The 25,118-nt window shown below is 40.9% G+C and overlaps 1 protein-coding gene across 3 annotated transcripts in view; it reads left to right on the top strand.

The window, feature by feature from the left end:
• Positions 1 to 19,600, top strand: part of LOC134294699 (RNA-binding protein 27-like) — a 45,175-nt gene extending 25,575 nt beyond the window's left edge. The window contains exons 5-14 of one of the 3 annotated variants that reach the window (XM_062966296.1): positions 2,533 to 2,744; positions 3,391 to 3,651; positions 4,533 to 4,763; positions 7,067 to 7,201; positions 8,019 to 8,168; positions 9,708 to 9,855; positions 11,568 to 11,721; positions 12,768 to 13,034; positions 13,175 to 13,315; positions 16,975 to 19,600. In XM_062966296.1, coding sequence (XP_062822366.1) covers positions 2,533 to 2,744; positions 3,391 to 3,651; positions 4,533 to 4,763; positions 7,067 to 7,201; positions 8,019 to 8,168; positions 9,708 to 9,855; positions 11,568 to 11,721; positions 12,768 to 13,034; positions 13,175 to 13,315; positions 16,975 to 17,151 — 1,876 coding nt within the window. In that variant the 3' untranslated portion in view covers positions 17,152 to 19,600. Of the gene's footprint in view, positions 1 to 2,514; positions 2,745 to 3,390; positions 3,652 to 4,532; positions 4,764 to 7,066; positions 7,202 to 8,018; positions 8,169 to 9,707; positions 9,856 to 11,567; positions 11,722 to 12,767; positions 13,035 to 13,174; positions 13,316 to 16,974 lie in introns of all 3 variants that reach the window. The other 2 variants (XM_062966295.1, XM_062966294.1) reach the window with 2 other exon arrangements.
• The last annotated feature ends 5,518 nt before the right edge of the window (positions 19,601 to 25,118 follow it).

The following is a 25,118-nucleotide window of genomic DNA, read 5'->3' as shown; positions in this document are numbered from 1 at the left end:
GAACTCCTTCCCCGGCTGTCTAGGGGATGCCTTTCTACTGGACTGGTCGGCGGAGATGCTTTATCTTTTTCCACCGATTTCCCCTCATACCGAAAGTTCTCGAAAGACTTCTCTCGATCTCGGTCACAGCGATTCTCATAGCTCCGGCCTGGCCCCGCCAACCGTGGTATCCAGCCCTTCTTCGTCTCTCCAGAGGAACGTTTCGCCCTCTGCCTCCCTCGCCGCACCTTCTCTCAAGGGAGGACGGCAAAATTCTTCACCCGGACCTCCCTTCCCTTCATCTCACTGCATGGAGGATTCTTACCTAGCCTCCCTTCCGCAGAATCTGCAAGACGTCCTTCGGGCAGCCCATAACCCGTCTACTACCAAGGCTTATTCCTATAAACTCTCTCGCTTTCACGCCTTCCTTCGATCCCGTAACGTCGACACCTTCCCGACCTCGGTATCGGTGGTCCTCGACTTCCTCATGACCCTCGTCGAGAAGAAACTCTCTCTCGCCTCTATTAAAGCTTATCTCGCAGCTCTTTCCTGGTCTTTCAGCGCCACGGCCAGCCATCTCTCTTTTCTCACCACCTGATCAAAACCTTTCTCCGGGGCTACAATAACATCTGCCCGCCGTCGCTACCACCTACGCCGGGCTGGAACCTCGAACTTGTACTTTCTCAACTCACTTCTGCTCCCTTCGAACCGCTTGCCTCGACCGATCTCCGTCTGCTTTCCTGGAAGTTGGCCTTTCTGGTGGCGATCACGTCGGCACGACGGCCATCCGAGCTTGCTGCTCTCAGGGTCGACGAGCCTTATCTACGTTTTCACCATGACCGCGCTGTTCTTCGCCCGGACATTACCTTTCTTCCTAAGGTGGTGTCAGCCTTCCACCTCAACCAGGACATTGTCCTACCAGCTTTCTTCTCTAACCCCTCCTCTCCTCTCGAGCAGAAACTGCACCTTCTTGACGTTCGAAGGGCACTTCTCTTCTACAGGGACCGTACCAAGGACATCCGTAAGACGCAAAGACTCTTTGTCGCCTATGCCCAGGACAAGTTGGGTAATCCCATCTCTTCCCAAAGACTGTCCCACTGGATCGCTCAGGCCATTGAGTTGGCCTACGAACTGGCCAAGCGACCTCCTCCTCCTTCCATCCGCCCGAGGTCGACTAGGGGCCTCTCGGCTTCGACTGCCTTCCTTAGGGGTATTCCGCTTGACTCCATATGCAAAGCGGCTATCTGGTCAAACCCTCTCACGTTTGTCTCTCACTACAGGCTGGACAGTAAGGCCCTAAAGGACTCGGCCTTCGCAAGATCAGTACTCTCATCTTGCCTCTCCTGACTCTCAAACGTCTTTCTCCTCGTACTCACCCGCAGGTGACTCTCTATACCTCTCCTTCAAGTTTGGGCCGGTCTTTTTCCCCATACCTACCTCTGGGGATATGTTTTTCCCCTGATTGTATTGAGCAGTTGCTCTGTTGCTTTGTACCGCCTTGTTGTTCCTGGCGGATATGTCAAAGGCCAAGATGTTTTTTCTTTCCCCTCTCCCCCTTGGGAGAGCGTTATATGCACTATACGCAATTGCGTGTTTCTATCATGTTTATTGAATAATTTCTATGTTATGTTTTCTTCTTCTACGATGCTCATGTTGCATTGCACTGGTCCTTTCGGACAATTTATTGCACTGGTCTCTTGGGACTGTTATCTCAATATGTCCTAATAAACGTATGTTTGGACATTCACTGATTGTCGAGTTTGCCTTGTCCCACCATCCGGGACCTTAGCGTGTCAGTCTCCATTAGTGTGCATTCACAGAGTACACGAAGAAAAAGGACAGGTTGCTCACCTGTAACCATGTTTCTTCGAGTGTACTCTGTGAATTCACACAAACCCGCCCTTCCTTCCCCTCTGGCAAACCTCTCCCTTTCTCGTTGCCTTGGCGGCGTAGGAACTGGAGAGCGGGCGCCTGGGGCTGCCTTATATGCCCCTTGGGAAGGGGGGCGTGGTTACCGCCAAAATTTGAACTTCAGCTTGGAAGAGTTTCCGTCGGAACCTGCGCAGGCGCAGCTTCTCCATTAGTGTGAATTCACAGAGTACACTCGAAGAAACATGGTTACAGGTGAGCAACCTGTCCGTATGAGAGATATTTTCTAGCCATGCTGATTGTTGATTTTTATATACTACTAGTATTCTTTAGTACAGTGTTTCTCAAACTGTGCTCCTCCAGATGTTTTGGACTTCAGCTCCCAGTAGTGTCAACCGACAAGTTTTTAGGAATTGTGAGAATTTAAGACCAAAACACCTGAAAGGGCAGAGTTGGAGAAACACTGCTTTGGTAAATCAAAGAATTCCAGGATGGTTGATACTTTAGGACTATAAGCACTTGATTGCAATAGGTTCTCATGGAATGTGTTGACCCAATAATAAGTATTATTTGTTAAATTAAAAAATGTTTAGATTTGATCAATAGATGTGATCAATTTGGTAAACCCTTTCCACATATTTACTCTTAAAGGCCATGTATATGTAGTGTGTGTGTTTTTAGCAGGAATAGAGAGAGAAAAAGAGATGATGGTAAATGGAGAGACTATGATAGATACTACGAGCGGAATGACCTGTACAGAGACAAATACGACTGGCGAAGGGGAAGAAGTAAGAGTCGCAGCAAAAGCAGAGGGCTCAGCCGGAGTCGCAGTCGCAGCCGAGGGAGAAGTAAGGACCAGGATGCAAACAAAGACAGGGATACAAACAGAAGTGTTGGTAAGTTGTCAAAGAATTATAAGCAGTTCCTGGTCTCAACTTTTTATGTTTTAAAAATTGATGTACGGTAATCATCTAGATTTCTGTCAATTTTATCAAACAGGAATTTGTTAGAAAAATCGTGATTGTTGACATTACAACAAACTAAAAGCTTGCTCTGTAGGGTATTCTAATCAAGGGATGCTTTTTTTTAATTTGTTCTCATGTGTATTCCATCATACCACTACCTTCTATTATACTTCAACACTTGCTAGAGACAGCTGTGTTGATCAGTCTGGTTTCTTTCATCAGAGATGTACAGGATATTATTTATTCCTTTTTAAAGCTTTCTTGCCCCCTTTGAATCAGAATTACTCCTGGTGATATACTAGCTGATTTGTGGGCCAGGATCTAATAACTGAAATTATTTTTAGAAAAGTAGTTCTTTCTAAAGATGGCATTTTAATATGACAGAATATTCACATTCTTTGCAACAACAGACCAGATTATACTGTTTGAATATTTCCACAAAGTTACTCAGTTAGAGTTCAGACTTTATGTCAATAAGTATGTCTTGGATGTTTATATTTTCCATGTGTTGTTGGAAACTCAGGGTGTGGAGAGTCTATGGAGCATAGTAATTATTGGGAATTCTTTTTCCAAACAGAGCACAGAGAGCGAGCTAAATTCAAATGTGAAAGGAGTGACATGGAGAGCTCATACAACTCAGTGTCTTTGTCTTCCATTAACCCTACTGAGCAGTATTCCTCTGGAGCACAGTGTATTCCCAGTGCTGTGACTGTGATTGCACCTGCTCACCACCCTGAAAACACAACAGAAAGCTGGTCAAATTACTACGGCAATCACTCTGCTCCTAATTCCTTTGGCAGGAACGCACCGCCAAAGAGGCGTTGTCGAGATTATGATGGTAAGAGTTCCTTCTTTGTCAACTTACATGCTTCTCTTTTGAGTATGATTACAGCCAAATGAATGCAGTCATGAATGTAGATCATGCATAGTTTCTATTCTTCATTTAATGTTGAGACATTTCTCTGCTGCTTGTCAGATTGCCCTCTTCTTTTGGGACCTGTCTGCACAACCACCCATATGAAAAAGTGGAAAATGCTCTTAATTTCCTCAGTCTTGTCACTGTTAGAAGGCTTGGAGAGGTCAGGTGGACAGCTAGCAATAGTGCTGGGCCAAAAAGGTCTACAGAACAGCAGCAGATGTTTTCAGCAGCATAGATCTTGTGTGCGCCTCATTACATTCGTTCAAAATACCAATCCTGCTAACTGCAGCAAAAAATATTCAATCATAATTTATATACATAAATATAGCAAATGTTTTGAAATATTTATGTCAAGTAAAATGTTAATTTATAACTTAAAGCAATACGAAGGGCCACAATGCTCAGTGAAAATCCACCTGTTTTGTGTGGTGTCATGAGGCATGCAATCTGCATTATTCTGATAATGATTCTTTCTCTTCTGATTTCCTGATAATTTCTTAATGTGTTGTTCAGCAGTTGTGCTAAAGAAAATAATGCTTCGAAGGACATTCTTTTTGGAAGCAGATATCGTTTTTGTCAGAAACAATGTAGACCATTATTTTGTGTTAATCAAGTTTCGAATCCTGATGAGATTAGTTACAGCCTACAGGAATAACTTACTGTTTATTAGTAAATGTATCATTTATCTAGAAGCTCTCTCTGTTTTAAAAATCATTTGAAGATTCCCATGTGAATCATATCAATCTTAGCAACCGTTATTGCAAATGTATGCTATAAATAACACTCTTTTTAAAAAACAGAGCGGGGTTTTTGTGTCCTTGGGGACCTCTGTCAGTTTGACCATGGAAATGACCCACTAGTCGTAGACGAGGTATCTTTGCCCAGCATGATTCCTTTTCCTCCACCACCACCGGGACTTCCTCCTCCTGGGATGCTGATGGCACCCACACAAGGCCCAGCTCATAGCATGCGAATGCCAGGCCCACAAGTGCATCCTCGGCCGCCACCACCTGTTCGGATTCCTATGCCAAGTAAGAGTTCTTTATGATCTTCCAGCTTGCTCTACATAATCCAAGTAACAGTAACAGGGAAATTATAAAATATAAACGTTGCTTAATTTTTTATAACATGTAATTATATGAGACTTTGGATTTGTATATGATACTAAGGTTGAAACTTTGCAGACAAGACTTTGCAAAATTGCAGTTTTAATATATAATTGGTAGCTGGTGCAGTAGAAATTGTTGTTGATAAAAATCATAGTTGAAGTACAAGAAGACAGCTTTGAGAATTGCTATAGAGTTGGGAGTGATGTCTGAATTAGGCAAGAATATCTAGAATAGAAAAGGAGTGATGGTAATTCTAGTGTCAATGGTTTGTTGATAGTGCAACAAGATGTTCATTGCTTCATTATGTGTACTCCATGTAGCCCAGACACATGCTCCAGAGGGTTTGTGAGCATTCCAGCACAAAGTTTGATGGTACATCAAGAGTGGCAGAGAGAAGTGGGAGGGAACATGGTTATATGTGATTGCTTTTAGACTTGTAATGTTTCTTTTATATGGATGTGAGGCATTAAATTTTTGCCATTTACTATGTTGTGAACCACTTTAAGTCCCCCTAGGATTGAAAAAAAGCGATAAATGAAATAAATTAAATAAATAAATAACCAGCCTTCTCCATCCAAGTTCTGCTGATGAAAGCAGTTCTGTAACAGTCCCAGTGTATTTATGCAAAGACTGCACTAAAATTAAATTAAATTTCATCTGGGAACTAAGAATCAGAGGCAGAATGTGCAAGGGCATGGAATCCACAACCATATTGTGCTGGAGATACTCCATTGTGGAAGCTTCAGGCAAATTCATCATATATTCAGCTGGCAACCCTCTTTGTCATTGAAGCCCATCATAAAGCATGTCATTATTGAAAGCACTGTTTTCTTTTGCTTTTGAATGTAGCCAGTGTCTATAGAAGTAATCACCTATCTTGATAAATTAGCTAAACAAAAGTAGAGTCATTAACTTTTAACAAGAAAATAAATGGTGGAAGGTCACGTAGCACTGTAATTTTTTAAAGATGTATTTTGACCTATGAAACTTAGCATTAAGACTAAAATAGATCTGTTGACAGAAGCTGAAAATACCTTAATTTGTTTTTTTGTTTTGTTTTTTGTTTCCTTCCCCCCCCCCTTACTTTTTATTTTTTGCGAGGACAAAGTACAAGCTCAGCTTGACTAGATAGCTTCATAAGCTGAATATAGATAACTGGAGTATACATGTGTATATTCACATAGTTATAAATTAAGGCATTTATTGTAATAAATAATCAAAAATCAACCAGACCTCTTGTCTCCTTAGTCCTGCTCTATCAGTATGTAGAGGCATAGCGCAACATGAGAATGACCTTGAGTGTCAGGTTGGTCCAAAACAAAACCATAACTCATCCTCACCCTTGGACTGTACCAGCTTCTTGCTAGACAATTATCTGCAGCTGGCTAAACCCTACTGCAATGGTTCTCAACCTGGGGTCCCTAGATGTGTTTGGCCTACAACTCCCAGAAATCCCAGCCAGTTTACCAGCTGTTAGGATTTCTGGGAGTTGAAGGCCAAAAACATCTGGGGACCCAGGTTGAGATCCACTGCCCTACTGAAATTCCCAGTAGCAATTATGATGAAAACTACGTATTGCATATTAAATGTAAAGTAGCAATATGATCTATCAGTATGACTGCATCATGACATAGCATATGGCATAGGATTCTGTCATACTATTTGGTTCTGCTGAAAATGTCACAGAAGAAATGCCTTTACATGTAGGATTTGAATAGAGAAGGTAGCATTATGCAGATATTTGGGGAAGAGATTCAAGCATAACGAAAAAAGAACAGAGGTATTGAAAAGAGCACAGAAATTTAGGTGGTTGGAGCTGAATGCATGGATGTGACAGACAGGAGTGTATTAGTATACAAAAATAGAGATATTGTGGACAAGGTCATGGAGGGCTTTGAAGTCAAGATTGAGGAGCTTCTGCTTGAATCAGGATTTAAGGACTTTGTGAGCTGTGAATTTTTAACTATGTTTGTTTTTTAACTTTTGTAAGCTGCTTTGAGTCCTAGAGTGGAGCCAAACATATGATATAGATATGATGATGGGGATAATGATGATTTGTGATAACAACAACAAGAAGGGCAAATTACCTTGTGGGTAATGGGCCCAAGTTGAAATAACAAAAGAGAGTGAGAAATGGTGAGGATACAAACTAGAGTGTTTACCGTAGGAATCCCAAAAGGAATGATCTGTCTCGATATTCTAGAACTTCTAATGCTTCATTCCAGGGCCTCCTTTATCACAGTCCAGTTTGATCAACAGTCGCGACCAGCCAGGGACAACTACAGTGCCTAGCCTTGCACCAGCAGGAGCAAGACTACCTCCTCCATTACCCCAAAACCTACTATATTCAGTATCAGAACGTAAGTAAATGCACTTGTCAACATTTTGTGGCTTACTGGCACTTCATTATCAATGGTTAATAACAGTACAATATACCTTGTGCAGTCTTGCAGAGATGTAGCTCACTTAACAGATTCACTGAGAGTCTACTTTTTAGTTGTTTTTCAATGATATGCCATCCTTGTTTTAAAAGAAAATAAGGTGATACTGTTAGGTCAACAATGTGACTTTTTTGAAACTTACTTTATTGAAATGTGAATATATTTTAAAACCTGATGAAATTGTCTAAGCCTAAGTGCTTACTTCATAATAACTTGGCTTTGGCGTTCATGCATAATTATACTATACCTGACCTCTTTTCAAAAATGATGCACCTCCATATTTTATGAGGTAGATCAATTAGTAAGCTAGTGTTTTTCCAAGTTGATGACTTCATTTATTAATTGCTATATGGACCTTAATTTGGGATGTTTCATGAAGCATGTGAAGATGAAATACTTAGTAAAATGGCACTTGAAGCATTTTTAAAATACCTGTAATATGTAAGACTATTTAACACAATGATTATTACAATGTAAACATATCTTGCCAGGCTCAAGTTTTACTTTGCTTGTTGAAGTATATTTTGACCACTTGTGATATTTTTTTTACTGAGATATATGCTAATTTAAAATTTTACTATTTTAAATAATATTTGTTATTTTGTATATTGTAATCTTCTGTTACTGAGTATTATTTATGATGGAAATAATAAAATAATAACAACCTCTGTGCAGAATTATTTATCTCAGAATCCATTCTTTTTCTTTCTTTTTCTTTTCTTATTTTTTACAACAGATACATATGAACCAGATGGCTATAATCCAGAAGCCCCTAGTATTACCAGTACAGGTAGATCTCAGTATAGGCAATTCTTTTCAAGAACACCAATGCAGCGTCCAAATCTTATTGGATTAACATCTGGGGAGATGGATACAAATCCAAGAGGTGAGATCTTGTTTTCTGAGCCCAGGGTTGAAGGATTTCAATTTTTTGCTATATAGAGTTTGTGCATAATCAGAAGATGAAGTCATTGCTTATTAAAGTGCTAGTGGGTGTTTTGTCTTTATATTTCTTTTACTCAGACCTTGTTTTTTTATCTTATAACTTGTACAGTGTTTAACGTGAAGTCACTTTTATTAATTTTAGAAAAAAAGTTACAAGTTTGGAGAAAGGTGGATGAGCTCCCGGTTATCTCGACACCATTTTCCACATTGTTTCAGAGGGTACTACGAGAATAATTCATTGGGATAGGGTGACATTCAGCAGAAATAATCTCTCTCTCCCTTCAGTGGAAAGTCCTATAAATGAACATAAGCCTAAAAAGAGTCCAGATCAATCTAGTATTTTTACGAGTGCTGTTTGTTTTCCTTTAATTTAGGAATGCAATCCATTTTTACCAATATCAGAAGTTTAAAATATGTTTAATAATAGCTTGATTCTGAAACCTCTACATAGAAAATTGTTAAAACTATATGTGCAAATTTATTTTTAGTAGCCTAACAACTTCAACAATGAGGTGGAACCATGTGCCCATAGTATGTTGCTTGTATTAATGTCCAGTATATTTATTGCATAATTTTTGGGTTGTGTCAACCTTAATAATAAGTCATGTGGTTTGATGGAATGCCAAGAACCTTGTTAAGGATACAATGTATCCTCCATTTCGTATCACCAGACAACTAATTTGTGTATCTTGACTGTGGTATTAAATTAATTGCCCATGATTTAATCTCTGAATGGTATTGAAACTGTTAAACCTATGAACCAGATAACTGAAATAGGAGACTGCTAATATTTCAGTAATATTAATAACTTGCTCAATAACTTGGAGTAAACACATTGAATCAGCGGGAACCTGGTTAGCCAACACTTATTGACTCAGGCCTCATCTACAATAACCACAATCTCCCTCTGGGGGAGGAGAGCGGTATATAAATTAAATAAATAAATAATGCAGTTTCAAACCGGTATTGAAGAAAGTAGTTTCGTTGTGCAGATGATTACATAGGAAATCTTGAAATTGGTTTGAGGCCGGATGGTGATGACACACACCACAGAGCACTTATGTGCAATAAGGGTTTTCTTTCATGCCTTTGCTGTGGAAGTTAATTATCTTGTCACAGCATTAAATCTTCAGTATAAATGGACCTCAGTAGGCTAATTTAACTTGGTATCAGCAGTTTTTTGATCCAGAATGTTGTACATTGCTATTATGTTAATTCAGTGACTAAAGTGTTAGGAATTATTAGGCATTTCAAAGGGTTGCATTTTTTGCAGACCTCCGCCGTGAGAACCAGCAGTTTCATCCCATATTTGTTTGTATTTTCTGTTGTGGGTCTATCAAAAATATTGAGAATTCAGAATCTTACTAATTAGATCAACAACATTTTTTAAAGTTTGTTTTAAATTCTCTTGCTCAGATAATTTATGAATATAAAATTTTCCAACCTTCTGAAAATGGGTAAATGTTTGCTTTTTTCCTAGCTGCTAACATTGTCATCCAGACTGAGCCTCCAGTTGGCATTCCAAGTAACAGCAGCAACATGTCCAGGGTGGTGCTTGAGCCGGACAACAGGAAGCGAATTTCAAACACAATAGAAGGACCGTCTCCAAAGAAACCCTGGGCTGGAAAGTAAGAACTTCATTTGCTGAATAAATACTTGGCGAACTGCAATTAGCTAACATCTTTGTTCAAATTATTTTGCCTAATAATTTGGGTATTTAAAAAAAAAACCAGTACCCTAAAGGTGCCAGATCTCATCTGGCTTTGAGGACTAAGAAGGGTGGGCTTTGTTTAATATTTGAATGGGAGATTGCCAAAGAATATCAGGTGTTGTAGATGGTATTTCAGAGGGGGGAACGGGTTAAACTACTACTGTGTACAGAGTTCCCTCACTTATCGCGGGGGTTAAGTTCCAGAACCACCCGCGATAAGTGAAAATCCATGAAGTAGGGACACTATATTTGTGTTGTTTACAATCTCACTGGCAAGTAGCGTGTTTGTCCCCTCCTCACCTCTCAAGCACGTGCATGCACGCTTGAGGCGAAAACAAAGCTGCTTCAGCCTCCTTTTTCTCTCCCTTCGGCTTCTCCTTCCTTCCTTCTCCTTAGCAAGGAAATAGAAAGAGGGATTTATAATATTATTTTATGATTTATACTATTATTTTAGTGTTTATTAAAAAAACTTGAAACAGCGAATCCACAAAAAGCGAACTGCGAAGGAGTGAGGGAACACAGTATTTTTTGCCTAAGAAAACCCTATGAAATTCATGGAGTTGCCATAGATTAAGAGGCAACTTGAAGGCACATATACAGAACAAGAAAAAACAGATAATTCCTCTTACATTTTTAATAATGTTATAGAGAATCTTTGGAAAAGGCCACATATTTTTTTATTTTGTAGTTTCACGTGGATTATATTGATCTATCCATCTTCAATTACTGTCATGTTATAATCCTGCCCATGTAGTCACGGTTTAACTTTCTCTCTGTTCCCCCAGACTCGGGAATAAGGTCACTATGTGCCACATATAGACAGAACATAGTTCTGGACCAATCCGCCAAAAAAACCCATGGAAAGCCAAGCACACTTTTCTTAATCTGGAGAACAAAGATGAAATTGCTGAAATTCTTTTCTTAACCTGGAGAACAAAGATGAAATTGGAGACAAACTAAAAGATAGAAACTGAATAATTGGATATGATTTAACATTTGATTTGAGAACCGTGTTATTGGGACTTCGTCACTTTTCACTACTGAAAATACACCAAACCACATTATTCAGCTATAGAACAGCAAAGTTTGAATAAGCAATCCACATACCTGGAACACTCCCAAAGAAGAGTAACAACCATAGACCATAGTTTACAAGTTCTTAAAACTTTATAAATGTAAAATTTCTATGAAATTTGAAATGTTCCATCACAAAACAGTGCCTTCAAACACAGAGAGTATGCTAAAATTGGATGTGTAATCAAAAGAGAGGAATTTACAGTGAACATCTCTGCTGCAAAGCCACACAGATTTTAGTTATAAATGTAATTATCTTTTTCTTTAAGACTAATTTCAAGTTTCAGCTGTTCAGGGGGAAAATGCCTCCTTTATCTTTGGAGGCTTAATTCAATTGCAAACCCATAAATCTTCACAGGGGCTGTTCTGTCAGCATATTCCTTCTCCATGTTGAGGAGACTATGTGTTTCATTATGGCGCACCCCAACTAAGTGCTCTTTTGTCATAAGAGGTCTTCTTTTATCATGAGTGTAACAAGAATTACATCCAAACACTCATTTTTGCAAATAACATCCTTAATGGCGCATTGCAAATCTTATCTTTCATTTCATTTAGGCAAGCAAATAACAACCAAAATAAACCAGGATTCCTGAAGAAGAACCAGTATACAAATACAAAATTGGAAGTTCGTAAAATACCACCAGAACTGAACAATATTACTCAACTTAATGAACATTTCAGCAAATTTGGCACAATTGTGAACATCCAGGTAAAACATATATATCCGTCTTTTAGTAGATTATGCTGCAGTATTGCACCTGGGTACAAGACAAGAGCCAGTAGTAAAACTAGGAGGAAAATGTATTTTGACTTAATATTAGAATAAGCAACCTAGCATTGCTACCTGTTCAACATATAGAACAGTGCCTTATGAAGTAGGAGCATATAATTTGAAACTAGATTCCCGTCTCTGAAGGAGTCTGTGGTTGTGTTCGGTATAACTACCAACATGCCATGCATATTTCTACTAAATGCCTAAATGTTTATCTCCGGTTCTTAAGATTAAGAAAGGGTTAACTGGATGATTCTGAATACAATGCCTGTTTTGACTACTACTGAATTATTTTATTATAGAGCAAATATATCTTAAGTTTAGAGCAGAAGTATGCAAAGTATGGCCTTCCAAATGGTGTTGCACTATGACTCCCATCATTTCTCACTTTTGGCAGTTAGGGCTGATGGGAATTGTAGTCTGATAACCCCTACCTTGATTGACTACTGTGTTGGTGATCTATCAAAAAGTCACATGGAATGACTCAATAGCATTTCTGTTATATTAAAGAAGTATATCTTAATAATTGCAGGTAATTACTTTTGTTTTTGTTGCTAGTTTTTAAGTATCTACTACATTAATGTTTAATGTTTTATGGTTATGGTTATGTATAGTTTTTAATGATTTAATTTATGGTTATATGTAATTGCTTTGAAGACCTGTAATGTTTCTTTTATATGGATGTGAGTCATTGAATCTTTGCCATGGTGTTGTGAACCACTTTGAGTTCCCCTAGGGGTGAGAAAAGCTGTGTATAAATGAAATAAATAATAAATAATGGTTTCTTTTGTGGGCACTATATGTAAATGTCATCTATTAATATATTTGTACGCCTTTGACAATATATTTGTGAGCTTTCAGGTTTGTACAGTGGACAGCTGAATTAGGAGTGAAAGCCTTTTGTTAATGATGATGATCTAATTACTGAATTTTCTTACATAGTGGCATTAGGTAATGCTGACTTGTATACTCTAAATGCTTAGGTTGCTTTCAAGAATGACCCTGAAGCTGCTCTAATTCAGTATTCAACAAACGATGAAGCCAGAAAAGCTATTTCAAGCACAGAGGCTGTGTTGAACAACCGGTTTATACGGGTCTTGTGGCACCGGGAAAACAGTGAGCAGCAGCCACTACAGCCATCCCAGCAGCACCAGCAGCAGACGCCTCCACCGCTTCCTCACCAGCTTCACCTGCAGCATCCAATGCCAACACAGGCTCCGGCTGTAACAGTTCACAGCAGTATGCCAAAGGTGTAGTGCCCTTGTACAAACCAGAGTGTCTTTCTTTTCCTGAGCTTTTAAAAGAATACTCTGGGTTTGCGATGCTTCAAAACAGGAAATGTTTAAAATGCACACTCACCTTTGTTTCTGTTTAATATGCATTTGTGCAGGTGACTAAGCCAATGCCAGCGGGTGCCTATGTCCTTAACAAGGTTCCAGTTAAGCATCGGCTTGGAGCCAGTGGTGGAAATCAGCCAGACACTCAACATCTGATGCTTAACCCGTCTGGTGCATCTGCAGAGGAGGCTCAGGTCTGTGGACATGTGTGTCAAATCATGTATACTCTAGTTGGCACGGAGGAGCAATCTGTGTATTCTTTGTGCCAGCTGATGGTTCAAGTGTCCGAAATCCTACTCTCTTAAGACCTTTAAATCTGCATTTTACTATCTCTTCATATGAAATTCTGAAAACATTTTATACATGTAGTTGTTTGTTTGGTTCTCTAAGTAGTATCAGGAGCATCCATTCTCTTTACCCAATTCAAAATGTTTGTCAGCTGACATGGTTAGCATGCTCTTGCCTTCAGATTATTTATGCCAGTTTCAGCCTGTTCCATTATATTATCTGCCCATGTGTGTGTGTGTGTGTGTGTGAGAGAGAGAGAGAGAGAGAGAGAATAAGAATGAGAGAATGAGTGAGTGGATGCACATGCAACAAGGATGTAACAGTTCATACTGATTGTAGAGCAATATTCAGCCGTTTTAGTGAAGATGAATAATAAGTGGTACATAACAGTTGCGGTAAGCTATATTTCAAAGGAAGGAACTGACAAAACCACTTTTGAATATTCTTTGCCTAAGAAAACCCTATGAAATTCATGGGATCACCATAGGTCAATGGGCAACTTAAAGGCATGCACACACATGTTTGAATTCCTGGTGAGCTAAAAGTATTGTTATGTCACCTCCATCCCCTGCTGGAGCTAAAAGTTTTTAAATGCTTGCACCTATCATTGAGACATCTAGTCTGCCCTCACAGTGCTACTTGAAGTAGATTATTTCACCCCCTCAGATGGGATTCCCACTGGTTTGTCCTTTTTTTTTTTTTTTTTTGGAGAGGGTAGCTTTATTGTCACTTAACTCACCATGCTCCCATCCCATAACCTTGCCAAGGTCTCAAAAGATGGAGTGAGTATACAGTTCCTGATACTCTATCCAAGGATGCATCTACACTGGAAAAGAAGGGCCAGACTCACCTGGAGCGTCCGTTGTGGGGGTGGGTGCTCCCATGCTTCTGGGGGCCGGAAGGGGCCTTCTCCTTCCCAGAGCCCCCTTTCCTGGCGGGAAAGCTTCCCGCCACGGCTCCCCCCTGGCCTATCAGTGGTCGGGGCCTGCTCTTTTCTGCAGGCCGGGGCCCGCCGCTGATTGGCCAGGGCAGCCTTTATTAGGCTGCCCTAGAGGTCCTGGAAAGCACTGGGCCTTCATTCTTTGTCCCATCCCTCCCTCCCTGCATGTCTATTTTGATATGTTGTTATGTTTTCTGCTTTGTCACAACTTGGCGGGCGTTTGGCATGGGCCCTGGATCTGGTTTGCCTCCCCCCCCTACTGGATGGCGGGGGGAGTGCACGGTGGTTGCCAGGGATGCGAGATTAACTCTGTCCTGGTATTGACCCGGTTGCATCCTGGTTCGGTTTTGGTATTGGTCAGCACCGGGCTGACTGATCCCTGGATCCAGAACCCATGCAGGGCAGCCAACCCATCTGCTGTTTCTGTAATCAATAAACAAGTTGTGGCCATTTTTCCTCCAACCCTGGTCTCGTGTCATTTCTGGTCTTTGAAGCAGGAACAGTGTCGCGCATCCCCACGCAATTTGTGGTTTGGGAGGCACCAAGTATCCTTTGACAGAGAAGGCTAAAGACCTAATAAAACTACAGCTTCCTGTCATTCCTTAGCATTGAGCCATCGCAGTTAAAGTGATGTCAAACTGCATTAATTTTACAGTGTATGTGCATCCTAAATAAGGAAGACATTCTCATCTTTCTTAGTTCTGTATTTAGGCAAGATTGTTATGATTTGCATGGCGACAGCATAAGCCAGTTTAGGCATGGCATCTGGGAAAGCAAGAGTTCATAGTTTGAACAATCTTCAAAGATCGCAACTTGGGACTCCTTTCCCAGGTGACAACATACTGGAAATGCAGTCTGTTGTCACCTTTAACTGTGACCAGAGCATGGACCACCATGGTCAAGTCAGACTTCTCGAGGTACGGTCGCAGTTGGCGCACTAGCTTTAGCTGTGCAAAGGCCCTCCTGGCCACCGCCAACACCTGAGCATCAAGTGACAGCGATGAGTCCAGGAGGACCCCCAAGCTGTGGACCTGCGCCTTCAGGGGAAGTGCGACCCCTTCAAGCACAGGTAGCCACCCTGTACCCCGATCGGTCGAGCGACTGACCTGGAGGACCTCTGTCTTGTCAGGATTAAGCTTCAGCTTGTTGGCCCTCATCCAACCCATTACAGTGGCCAGGCACTGGTCTAGGATCCAAGGGGCTTTCTTGGAGGTAGGTGGAAAAGAGTAGTAGAGTTGAGTGTCATCTGTGTAGAGATGGCACCGAACTCCAAAACTCCGGATGACCTCTCCCAGCGGTTTCATGTAGATGTTAAAAAGCATGGGGGAAAGAATAGAACCTTGCAAGACCCCACAGGTCAAAGGCCAGGGGTCCGAGCAGGTATCCCCCAGCTTCACCATCTGGGTACGGCCCTCCAGGAAGGAGTGGAGCCACTGTAGTGCAGTGCCCCCAAGACCCATTCCCGAGAGCTGCCCCAAAAGGATACCATGGTCGATGGTATCGAAAGCTGCTTCCCGGAAAACCAACAGGGACACACTCCCCCTGTCGAGCTCTCTGCGGAGGTCATCCACCAAGGCGACCAAAGCCATCTCAGTGCCATGACCAGGCCTGAAACCAGACTGGAATGGGTCGAGATAATCGGTGTCATCCAAGAATCCCTGGAGTTGAGAGGCCACCACTCGCTCCAGAACCTTGCCTAAAAATGGGAGGTTTGAAATTGGTCGATAGTTTGATAGAATCAACCAATTTTTTAGAATTGGCCTTATAGTTGCCTGTTTCAGGCTAGATGAGAATTGCCCTTTTTCCAATGAGGCATTGATAATCCTCAAAAACCAACCGACCAACCCCCCCTCCCCCCGGCAAGCTTTATAAGCCAGGTAGGACAAGGGTCTAGAGCGGTTTTGGTTGGTCTCATCGCTCCAAGGATCTTGTCCATGTCATCAGTCCGCACAAGCTGAAATGAATCCATCAAAGTTGACTCAACAGATGCACTAGGTACCTCAATTGGGGCTGCATCAAAATTGGCGTCCAAGTCGGAGCGCAATTGAGCGACTTTATCTGCAAAATGATGCACGAACTCGCTGCATTGAGTGACTGAGTTGTCAAGGGGCTCCTCCTCCTCATGAGGATGAAGGAGCTCCCGGACAACCCGGAACAACTCTGCTGGTTTATTTGTTGCAGATACAATGCGGGCAGTCGAGAAAGTTTTTCTGGCTGCCTGCAACGCCACGGAGTAGGCCTTAATGGAGGCCCTAGCCCATGTTCGGTTGGTGACGCTCCGAGTCTTCCGCCACTTGCACTCTAGTCCCCGCCTCGCCCGCTTAATCAGAGCCAGCTCCTATGTATTTAAGTATGAGAGAGATACTTAAATTAAGAGTTAAATATTTTAAATCTCATTCAAAAGATGTGACATATTTGGTTCGCATTTACAGTTTATGTGATTAAGGTTGTTTTCATCATACTACAATTATTTTCCTAATCCATTTAAAATATCCTTCAAAATATCACCATCCTGATTTTTACCATTTTACTCATACTTCAGAAAGGACTGTGTCAAAGCACTTCAACTGGGTTTACAGAGACCTTGTGTAAAGGGGTTGTAATAAATGATATTGCTATTTTCAGGTATTTCCTACATCAGCTGGCCACACAAAAATGGTTTACAGTTCCTCCAACATGAAGACATCTATGAAATCTGGTACAGGAAACAAATCTCATGATGTCCAAGAAGTTCTTAAAAAGAAGCAGGTAACTGCATATTTTTGCAATCTGTTAACTGTAAGTTTGGAAAATACAATATGATGTGTGGCATTTTTCCCGTTAATGTTGAATGATCCATCTATTACGTATCATGTAGCTGGACACTTGGATAGTGCTTTTAAAATTTGGAGCAGATTGATGTAGAAGCCACCCATGGCAACTGGTGATACAGCTAATGCAACTTCATTGCGACTTTATTGTTTAAGGAGTCGGGAAGGGTTAATTACAAGTATCCAATTACTTCCCAACTGTGCCTGCTGCCCATGCCTTTTCCTCCCTGCCCTTTGCTCTTGTCTGCTGTCATGTTTCCCCCGCAGCCGCAGCCGTGCTCACTTGTCCACTTGCCTGTTCATGTTATAGAAAAATGCAGCCAGGGAGGTCAGCGTTTGGAGCGAGGAGGATGCGACGGAGAGGGATGCGTCTCCGACCCAAGGTCACTGAGCTGGGGAAGGAAAATTGCTTAGCGTAGCAAGAGTTTTCTGTTGGTTGGGAGCCAGAGGAGAAAGGGTCTCTGGTTAGCGGGAAATGAAGAGCATCCCCAGCACCAGCCGTGGATCTGGCGGAGGATTTCTCTTTCAGAGCTTGACCATTGGAGAGAATAGTTGGCTATGGCTTGGATGGGAATGCTGGCTGGGAAAACTTTGCTTTTTCCAATTCCCAAGCTGAGTTAATTGAATGCAAACTCCCTTTGCCCATTGAACCCTGGGAGGAGAAGAGAGAATACAGAGAAGGGATTCCCCAAAATACAAATGCAAGAGGCCACTACAACCAGAAATATAACATCATACAGTAGAGTCTCACTTATCCAAGCCTCGCTTATCCAAGCTTCTGGATTATCCAAGCCTCGGCTTATACTGGAGTCAATGTTTTCCTAGTTTTTTTGTGGTAAAATTAGGTGCTTTGGCTTATATTCGGGTGGGCTTATACTCGAGTATATATGGTAATCAATTTGTTACAAACACACATACACTCACAGAAAGCAAAACTCTTACATTCAAGGTTTGTGAATTCCTTTGCTTTCCTATATAAGGAAGATTTTGGCTTAGAGACATGTATTTTGAAGCATTTAGTATATTTTGAATCTCTACAATCCTTGTCTGTATATTGAATGTTCTGTGACTATAGCATATATAGGAAATACTGTCTTATAGTTTATATTATGATATATTTGTGGTTATAGTGGCCTCTTGCCTTAGGAAAAGAGAGAAACCAGGACATTTTAAAAAGTTTTTTTAAATCGTGTCAGAAGCAACTTGGAAACATACTGCAAGTTGCTTCTGGTGTAAGAGAATTGACTGTCTACAGAGACGTTGCCCAGGAGATGCCCAGGTGTGTTATCATCCTGCTGTGTTCCATTAAGTGCTGTTTGTCTGTACAGTAGAGTCTCACTTATCCAACATGAACAGGACGGTAGAACGTTGGATAAGTGAATATGTTGGATAATAAGGAGAGATTAAGAAAAAGCCTATTAAACATCAAAATAGGTTATGATTTTACAAATTATGCACCAAAACATTATGTTTGACAAGAAATTTGACAGAAAAAGTAGTTCATTACACATTAATGCTATGTAGTAATGTATTTACGAATCTAGCACCAAAATATCACAATGCATTGAAAACATTGACTACAAAAATGCCTTGGATAATCCAGAATGTTGGATAAGTGAGACTCTACTGTATTTGCTTTTAATTACTGCGTTTCAATATTAACATCGTCAGTACAAAGTACGGTAGAGTTTTGCTTATCCAACCTTTGCTCATCCAACGTTCTGTATTATCCAATACAGCCTGCCTTTAGGTAGTCAATGTTTTTGTAGTCAATGTTTTCAATACATTGCGATGTTTTGGTGCTAAATTTGTAAATACAATAATTACTACATAACGTTACCGTGTATGGTATGATATAGTATAGTATAGTGTAGTATGGGTATAGTAGTAGGCCTATTTTAATAGTAACTCTCAAGCAGTCAGAAACTACATTAATCCAGCATCTGCTGGGTGCCAGTTAACCGAGAGTCTCCAGTATCCGTACATTGACAGAAATGCTCAGGTCAAGGCCTTCTGGAAGACAGAGCATCGTCCCGAAGGTATTGCTGGCAATGACATTGCAATCTTTTCTATGCCAGCTCAGAAACCCCGTGTTTGCCCTGTTATTTTAACTGGTTGATACGATCTGTCACCAAGCCAATCTTTATTGCATTTCACCAAAGGCCCTTAGAATTTAATAGGCAGCGTTAACAGAAATAATCCACAATATGGCAAAAATAAAATAAAAGACTGTCTATTTTTGAGCCTCTTTGGAACCGTAACAAGCTGCCCATTGCAGCAGATATATAAACCCATCTTTTTAAAATTAACGATTTAAAGTCACAAATAAAATCCCTGCTCCCATTTTCTGGCAGTGACAACTACATCTACTATATCGATGATATGAGTTTGTTTCACCTCCAATAATTTCCCCTCTATAATAAAAGCTTTGTGTAAATATATTTGCTGATCCTTGGCAATGATTATTTTGCGTTACTCTTTTTATTGGATATTGTGAGACATAGACATATCACCTGTTAGAGGTTTTCTATTAATTTGAGTGTCCTGAGCCCATTGAAAGACTAATTTCAGTTACAGGTGTTGCAGAAATACGAGGGTTGAATGAAAAGTAATGCCTCCACCTTCATAACTCCTCAAGAGATGGCTGTACTGGTCTGTGGCAGGTATTGGCTTGTTCAGAAGACTCTCCTCTACAGTTCCGTTTGGCGGGAAGCCTTAGCATTGAATAGTGTTGTTGTTAAAGTGCGAAGTATGGAACCCTGCGCAGACGGGGAAGCCTTAGCATTGAACGGTTGTGTTGTTAAAATGCAAAGTATGGAACCCTGCACAGACAGGGAAGCCTTAGCATTGAACGGTTGTGTTGTTAAAGTGCGAAGTATGGAACCCTGTGCAGACGGAGAAGCCTTAGCATTGGACGGTTGTGTTGTTAAAGTGTGAAGTATGGAACCCTGCGCAGACGGGGAAGCCTTAGCATTGAACGGCTGTGTTGTTAAAGTGTGAAGTATGGAACTCTGTGCAGACGGGGAAGCCTTAGCATTGAATGGTTGTGTTGTTAAAGTGCGAAGTATGGAACCCTGCGCAGACGGGGAAGCCTTAGCATTGAACGGTTGTGTTGTTAAAATGCGAAGTATGGAACCCTGCACAGACAGGGAAGCCTTAGCATTGGACGGTTGTGTTGTTAAAGTGCGAAGTATGGAACCCTGCGCAGACGGGGAAGCCTTAGCATTGAACGGCTGTGTTGTTAAAGTGTGAAGTATGGAACTCTGTGCAGACGGGGAAGCCTTAGCATTGAATGGTTGTGTTGTTAAAGTGCGAAGTATGGAACCCTGCGCAGACGGGGAAGCCTTAGCATTGAACGGTTGTGTTGTTAAAGTGCGAAGTATGGAACCCTGCGCAGACGGGGAAGCCTTAGCATTGAACGGCTGTGTTGTTAAAGTGTGAAGTATGGAACTCTGTGCAGGCGGGGAAGCCTTAGCATTGAATGGTTGTGTTGTTAAAGTTCGAAGTATGGAACTCTGCACAGACAAGGAAGCCTTAGCATTGAACGGTTGTGTTGTTAAAGGGCGAAGTATGGAACCCTGCGCAGACGGTGAAGCCTTAGCATTGAACGGTTGTGTTGCTAAAGGAGATTCATCAGAGAATGCAAGCTGTTTATAGTGATTGTGTTGATGTAAGTCCTTTGCGTCATTGGGCAAGTAAGTCTAAAGATGTTGAGGTGGGAAATCTGACTTGCGTGGCAAACAAAGAGTTAGACGTTCTGTGACAGCAACCACCGAGTTTCACAAGCAAAAGGTCAACAGATTGATTCAGTACGATTGTTGTATCTCTTAGAGAGAAATTTCAAGCATAACTAGCATTTCACAAGAACGTATGGGTCACATTATTGCTTTGCTTGGCTATCGGATATTGAGAGAACTGTGAGACGCCGGTTGCGTAAACAGAGTGTTGACGTCTTCCGTGATGGCTTCAGAAAACTTGTTCATCGTTGGCAGAAATGTACCCAATTGTCTGGTGATGATGTGGGAAAGTGAACAGTGGTACAGTAGAGTCTCACTTATCCAACACTCGCTTATCCAACGTTCTGGATTATCCAACGCATTTTTGTAGTCAATGTTTTCAATACATCATGATATTTTGGTGCTAAATACAGTAATTACTACATAGCATTACTGCATATTGAACTACTTTTTATGTCAAATTTGTTGTATAACATGATGTTTTGGCGCTTAATTTGTAAAATCATAACCTAATTTGATGTTTAATAGGCTTTTCCTTAATGCCTCCTTATTATCCAACATATTCGCTTATCCAACATTCTGCTGGCCCGTTTATGTTGGATAAGTGAGACTCTACTGTAGTTAAAGAGCACATTCTAAGGATTATTTCTGCGTTTGATTTATTAAAATACTAGCTGTGCCCGGCCACGCGTTGCTGTGGCAAAGTGGTGGTGGTATTGGTTAAAAATTGTTGTGTAATTTTTATTTGACGTTATTTGCATTTTTAAATTAATTTTATTGTAAGTTATATTTTTATTTATTATATTTTATTATTTTCTTGTATTATTTTTAGTTACTTTCTGTTATAGTATTTTATTGTATTAATTTTTTAGTGTTTTTTTTTATTATTTTTTATTGGGTTGCTAGGAGACCAAGTTGGAGGAGCTTAGCCTTCTAACTGGCAGTAATTGGATAAAAGCAATTATTCCTCTCTCTCTAATTAGGACTTTATTTTTCTTTTCTTTTTGTTGTATCAACCTAGAGGCGTGGATGATGGGTTGTGTTGTCAAATTTCGAGGTTGGGGGGCCTGTAGTTTTGTTGTTTTGTGGGTTGCCGTGATGCCATCACTCTTTTATATATATAGATTCCCAGCCATACCCAAGTAACGAAGGTGGAGACATTACTTTTGATTCAACTCTCGTACCTTGGATAGTGCTTTTAAAATTTGGAGCAATTTGACATAGGAGCCGCCCATGGCAACTGGTGATACAGCTAATGCAACTTCATTGTGACTTCATTGTTTAAGGAGTGGGGAAGGTCTTTAAGCAGAGGCTGGATGGCCATCTGTCGGGGGTGCTTTGAATGCGATTTCCTGCTTCTTGGCAGGGGGTTGGACTGGATGGCCCATGAGGTCTCTTCCAGCTCTACTATCCTATGATTCTATGACTTTTCATTCAACCCTTGTAGTTAATAATAAATAATAATAAAACTTTATTTATATACTGCCCTATCTCCCGGATGGGACTCAGGGCGGTTTACAGTCATAAAAGCAAACACAAAAATTACATAACAACATAATACACATTATTAAACAAAGTAAAATAATACAGTTATAACAATAAATCACACTTACATGACCAGATCAAGGGGACGGGAACCATAAAACCAATATATTAAAATGTATCATTTTAGGTTAGGGAAATCTTGTGCAATATATTCAGGCCCAGAAATCGGCGGTCATTATAAAAAAAAGAGATAACTTTAGATGCTTCTTAATCACATTCCAGGACTTTGATATTCATATTAACAGGAATTATCTCCAGTTCATTTTTTCTCCTCATCTGTAGTGCAATAGTTCCAAACAAGTGCGATTTTTTTAAATTTAAAAAATGGCATTAAATAAAATACAAAGCACATAAGAAAATGCACATATGGAAAAGTATGTAAAATACTATATTTATTTTTTATAATTATTATTTCTTCTATCCTGCCTTTCCCCCAGATTGGGAGTGAAACCGGTATACAGTATATTTAAAACAACATTGCCAAAAAAATCCATAAGATACAAAAGTTAAAACACAATTAACAATAAAAAATTAAACCAGATTAAAACGTGCATCATTAAAATATACACATATCATTACAACAATTGGCAATATTCAGTGCATTGTGTAGTACAGGCCTTACATAGTCACTTATCAAATGCCTGTTGAAATAGAAAATAGTTACACTTATTTCCCAGATAAAAGTGCACGGATTAGAGTCGATGGCTCAAGCAGAAAACTCTCCGAGACCCTTATGCCACTGCAAATGCAAGTCCTCAGATTTGTGCAGGGAGGCAGTCAGAGCAGTGACCTGAAGTGCGTATCATGTCAGTGCATGTGCTGATATGTGCACATACGCTTTCCCCCTTTCTCCGTGTATACCCCCAAAGGGGCCAGCTGTCCTTCCTGGTTTTTTTGCATCAATCCTCTACTGTCTGCCTGAAGCTTACTCTGGGTGTGCGTTTGTGTGTTAATGCAGCAACAATCCAAGCTCTCCCAGCTGCAAAAGAATATAAAATAAAATAAAAAATGGATTGACTTTGCCCCACAGCCTGTTCCTCCCCACTCTCCCGTTTTTGTCTTCTGCTTCCCGGGATGGGGCCGGAGGAGCGAATGGCTTTCAATGACACAATGATTGTGGGAGTGAAGGAAGAGAACAAGACAGCGAAATTTGTTTCCCGGGCGCCGAAAGATGGCAAGTTAATTGGCAGGTGTCATCTGGAGAGGGACATTTCGCTGCACAGAGTCTCATCATCGGCGTGAATTTGAGGGGGGGAGGCGATGGAGAATATGCAGGGGTATTTGCACAGTCCGGAGGCAGCGCCATATCCATTCTGGTCACAGCAAACAGAATCCGGCTCCTGCCCACCCTTCCGTTGTTTGCGCTCCGGGCCGTCTGAATCGTGTGGGCCTCTGGAAAGGAGAAGGCAGGGAGAGAAGGGAACAGCGGGAGAGCCGGGCTGGGTCAGACTAAAATAGTCCATTTCAGCAGAAAGCCTCCTGGAAAGATTAAAGTTGGAAGAGACCCCCAAAGACCATCCAGCCCAACCCTGTTCTGTCAGGCAGGCACAATCCCAGCCCTCCCAACGGATAAGCAACCAACCTCTGCTTAAACATCTCTGGAGAATAATAATGATAATAACAACAACAACAACAACAACAACCATTCATCACTCACTGCACCCTCGCAGTGATGTTGACCGGCTATTTCTGCCTAGAAGATCAGGTGGCAGAGGACTCTTACAAGTCAAACAAGCAGTCAAAGAAGAAGAACATGCCCTGGCAGAATATGTAAAGCAAAGTGAAGAATCTGCTTTGATTGAAGTCAAAAATCAGAAACTCCTCAAAGCACAGCAGACAAAAAACCAGTACAAGAAAACCGCACTACAAACTAGAGCTGACAGCTGGCACATCAAAACATTGCATGGAAAGTTCCTTGACAAAATTGAAGGAAAAGCTGATAAGGAGAAGACCTGGCTCTGGCTCACGAATGGGACCCTGAAGAAGGAGACAGAAGGCCTGATCCTTGCAGCCCAGGAGCAAGACATCAGGACAAAGGCAATTCAGGCCAAGATCAAAAAATCAGCTGATGACCCAAAATGCAGACTGTGCAAGGAAACCGACGAAACCACTGATCATATCCTCAGCTGCTGTAAGAAAATCGCACAGACAGACTACAAACAGAGGCACAACTATGTGGCCCAAATGATTCATTGGAACTTATGCCTCAAGTACCACCTCCCAGCAGCAAAGAACTGGTGGGATCACAAACCTGCAAAAATATTGGAAAATGAGCACGCAAAGATACTGTCTCACTTATCCAGGACTCGCTTATCCAAGGTTGTGGATTATCCAAGCCATTTTTGTAGTCAATGTTTTCAATATATCGTGATATTTTGGTGCTAAATTTGTAAATACAGTGATTACAACATAACATTACTGTGTATTGAACTGCTTTTTCTATCAAATTTGTTGTAAAACATGATGTTTTGGTGCTTAATTTGCAAAATCATAACCTAATTTGATGTTTAATAGGCTTTTCCTTAACCCCTCATTATCCAAGATATTCGCTTATCCAAGCTTCTGCCGGCCCGTTTAGCTTGGATAAGTGAGACTCTACTGTACTAGTGAGTAACAGGACAGCCTTATATTTACACTTAATACATTGATTTCTGTGTACGTTAGTGACAGCTGGTTA

This window comes from Anolis carolinensis, unplaced genomic scaffold (assembly GCF_035594765.1).
Source record: "Anolis carolinensis isolate JA03-04 unplaced genomic scaffold, rAnoCar3.1.pri scaffold_19, whole genome shotgun sequence".
Classification (NCBI taxonomy): Eukaryota; Metazoa; Chordata; class Lepidosauria; order Squamata; family Dactyloidae; genus Anolis; species Anolis carolinensis.
Note: the sequence above shows the minus strand (reverse complement) of the source record. Positions and strands in the feature narration are given on the sequence as shown.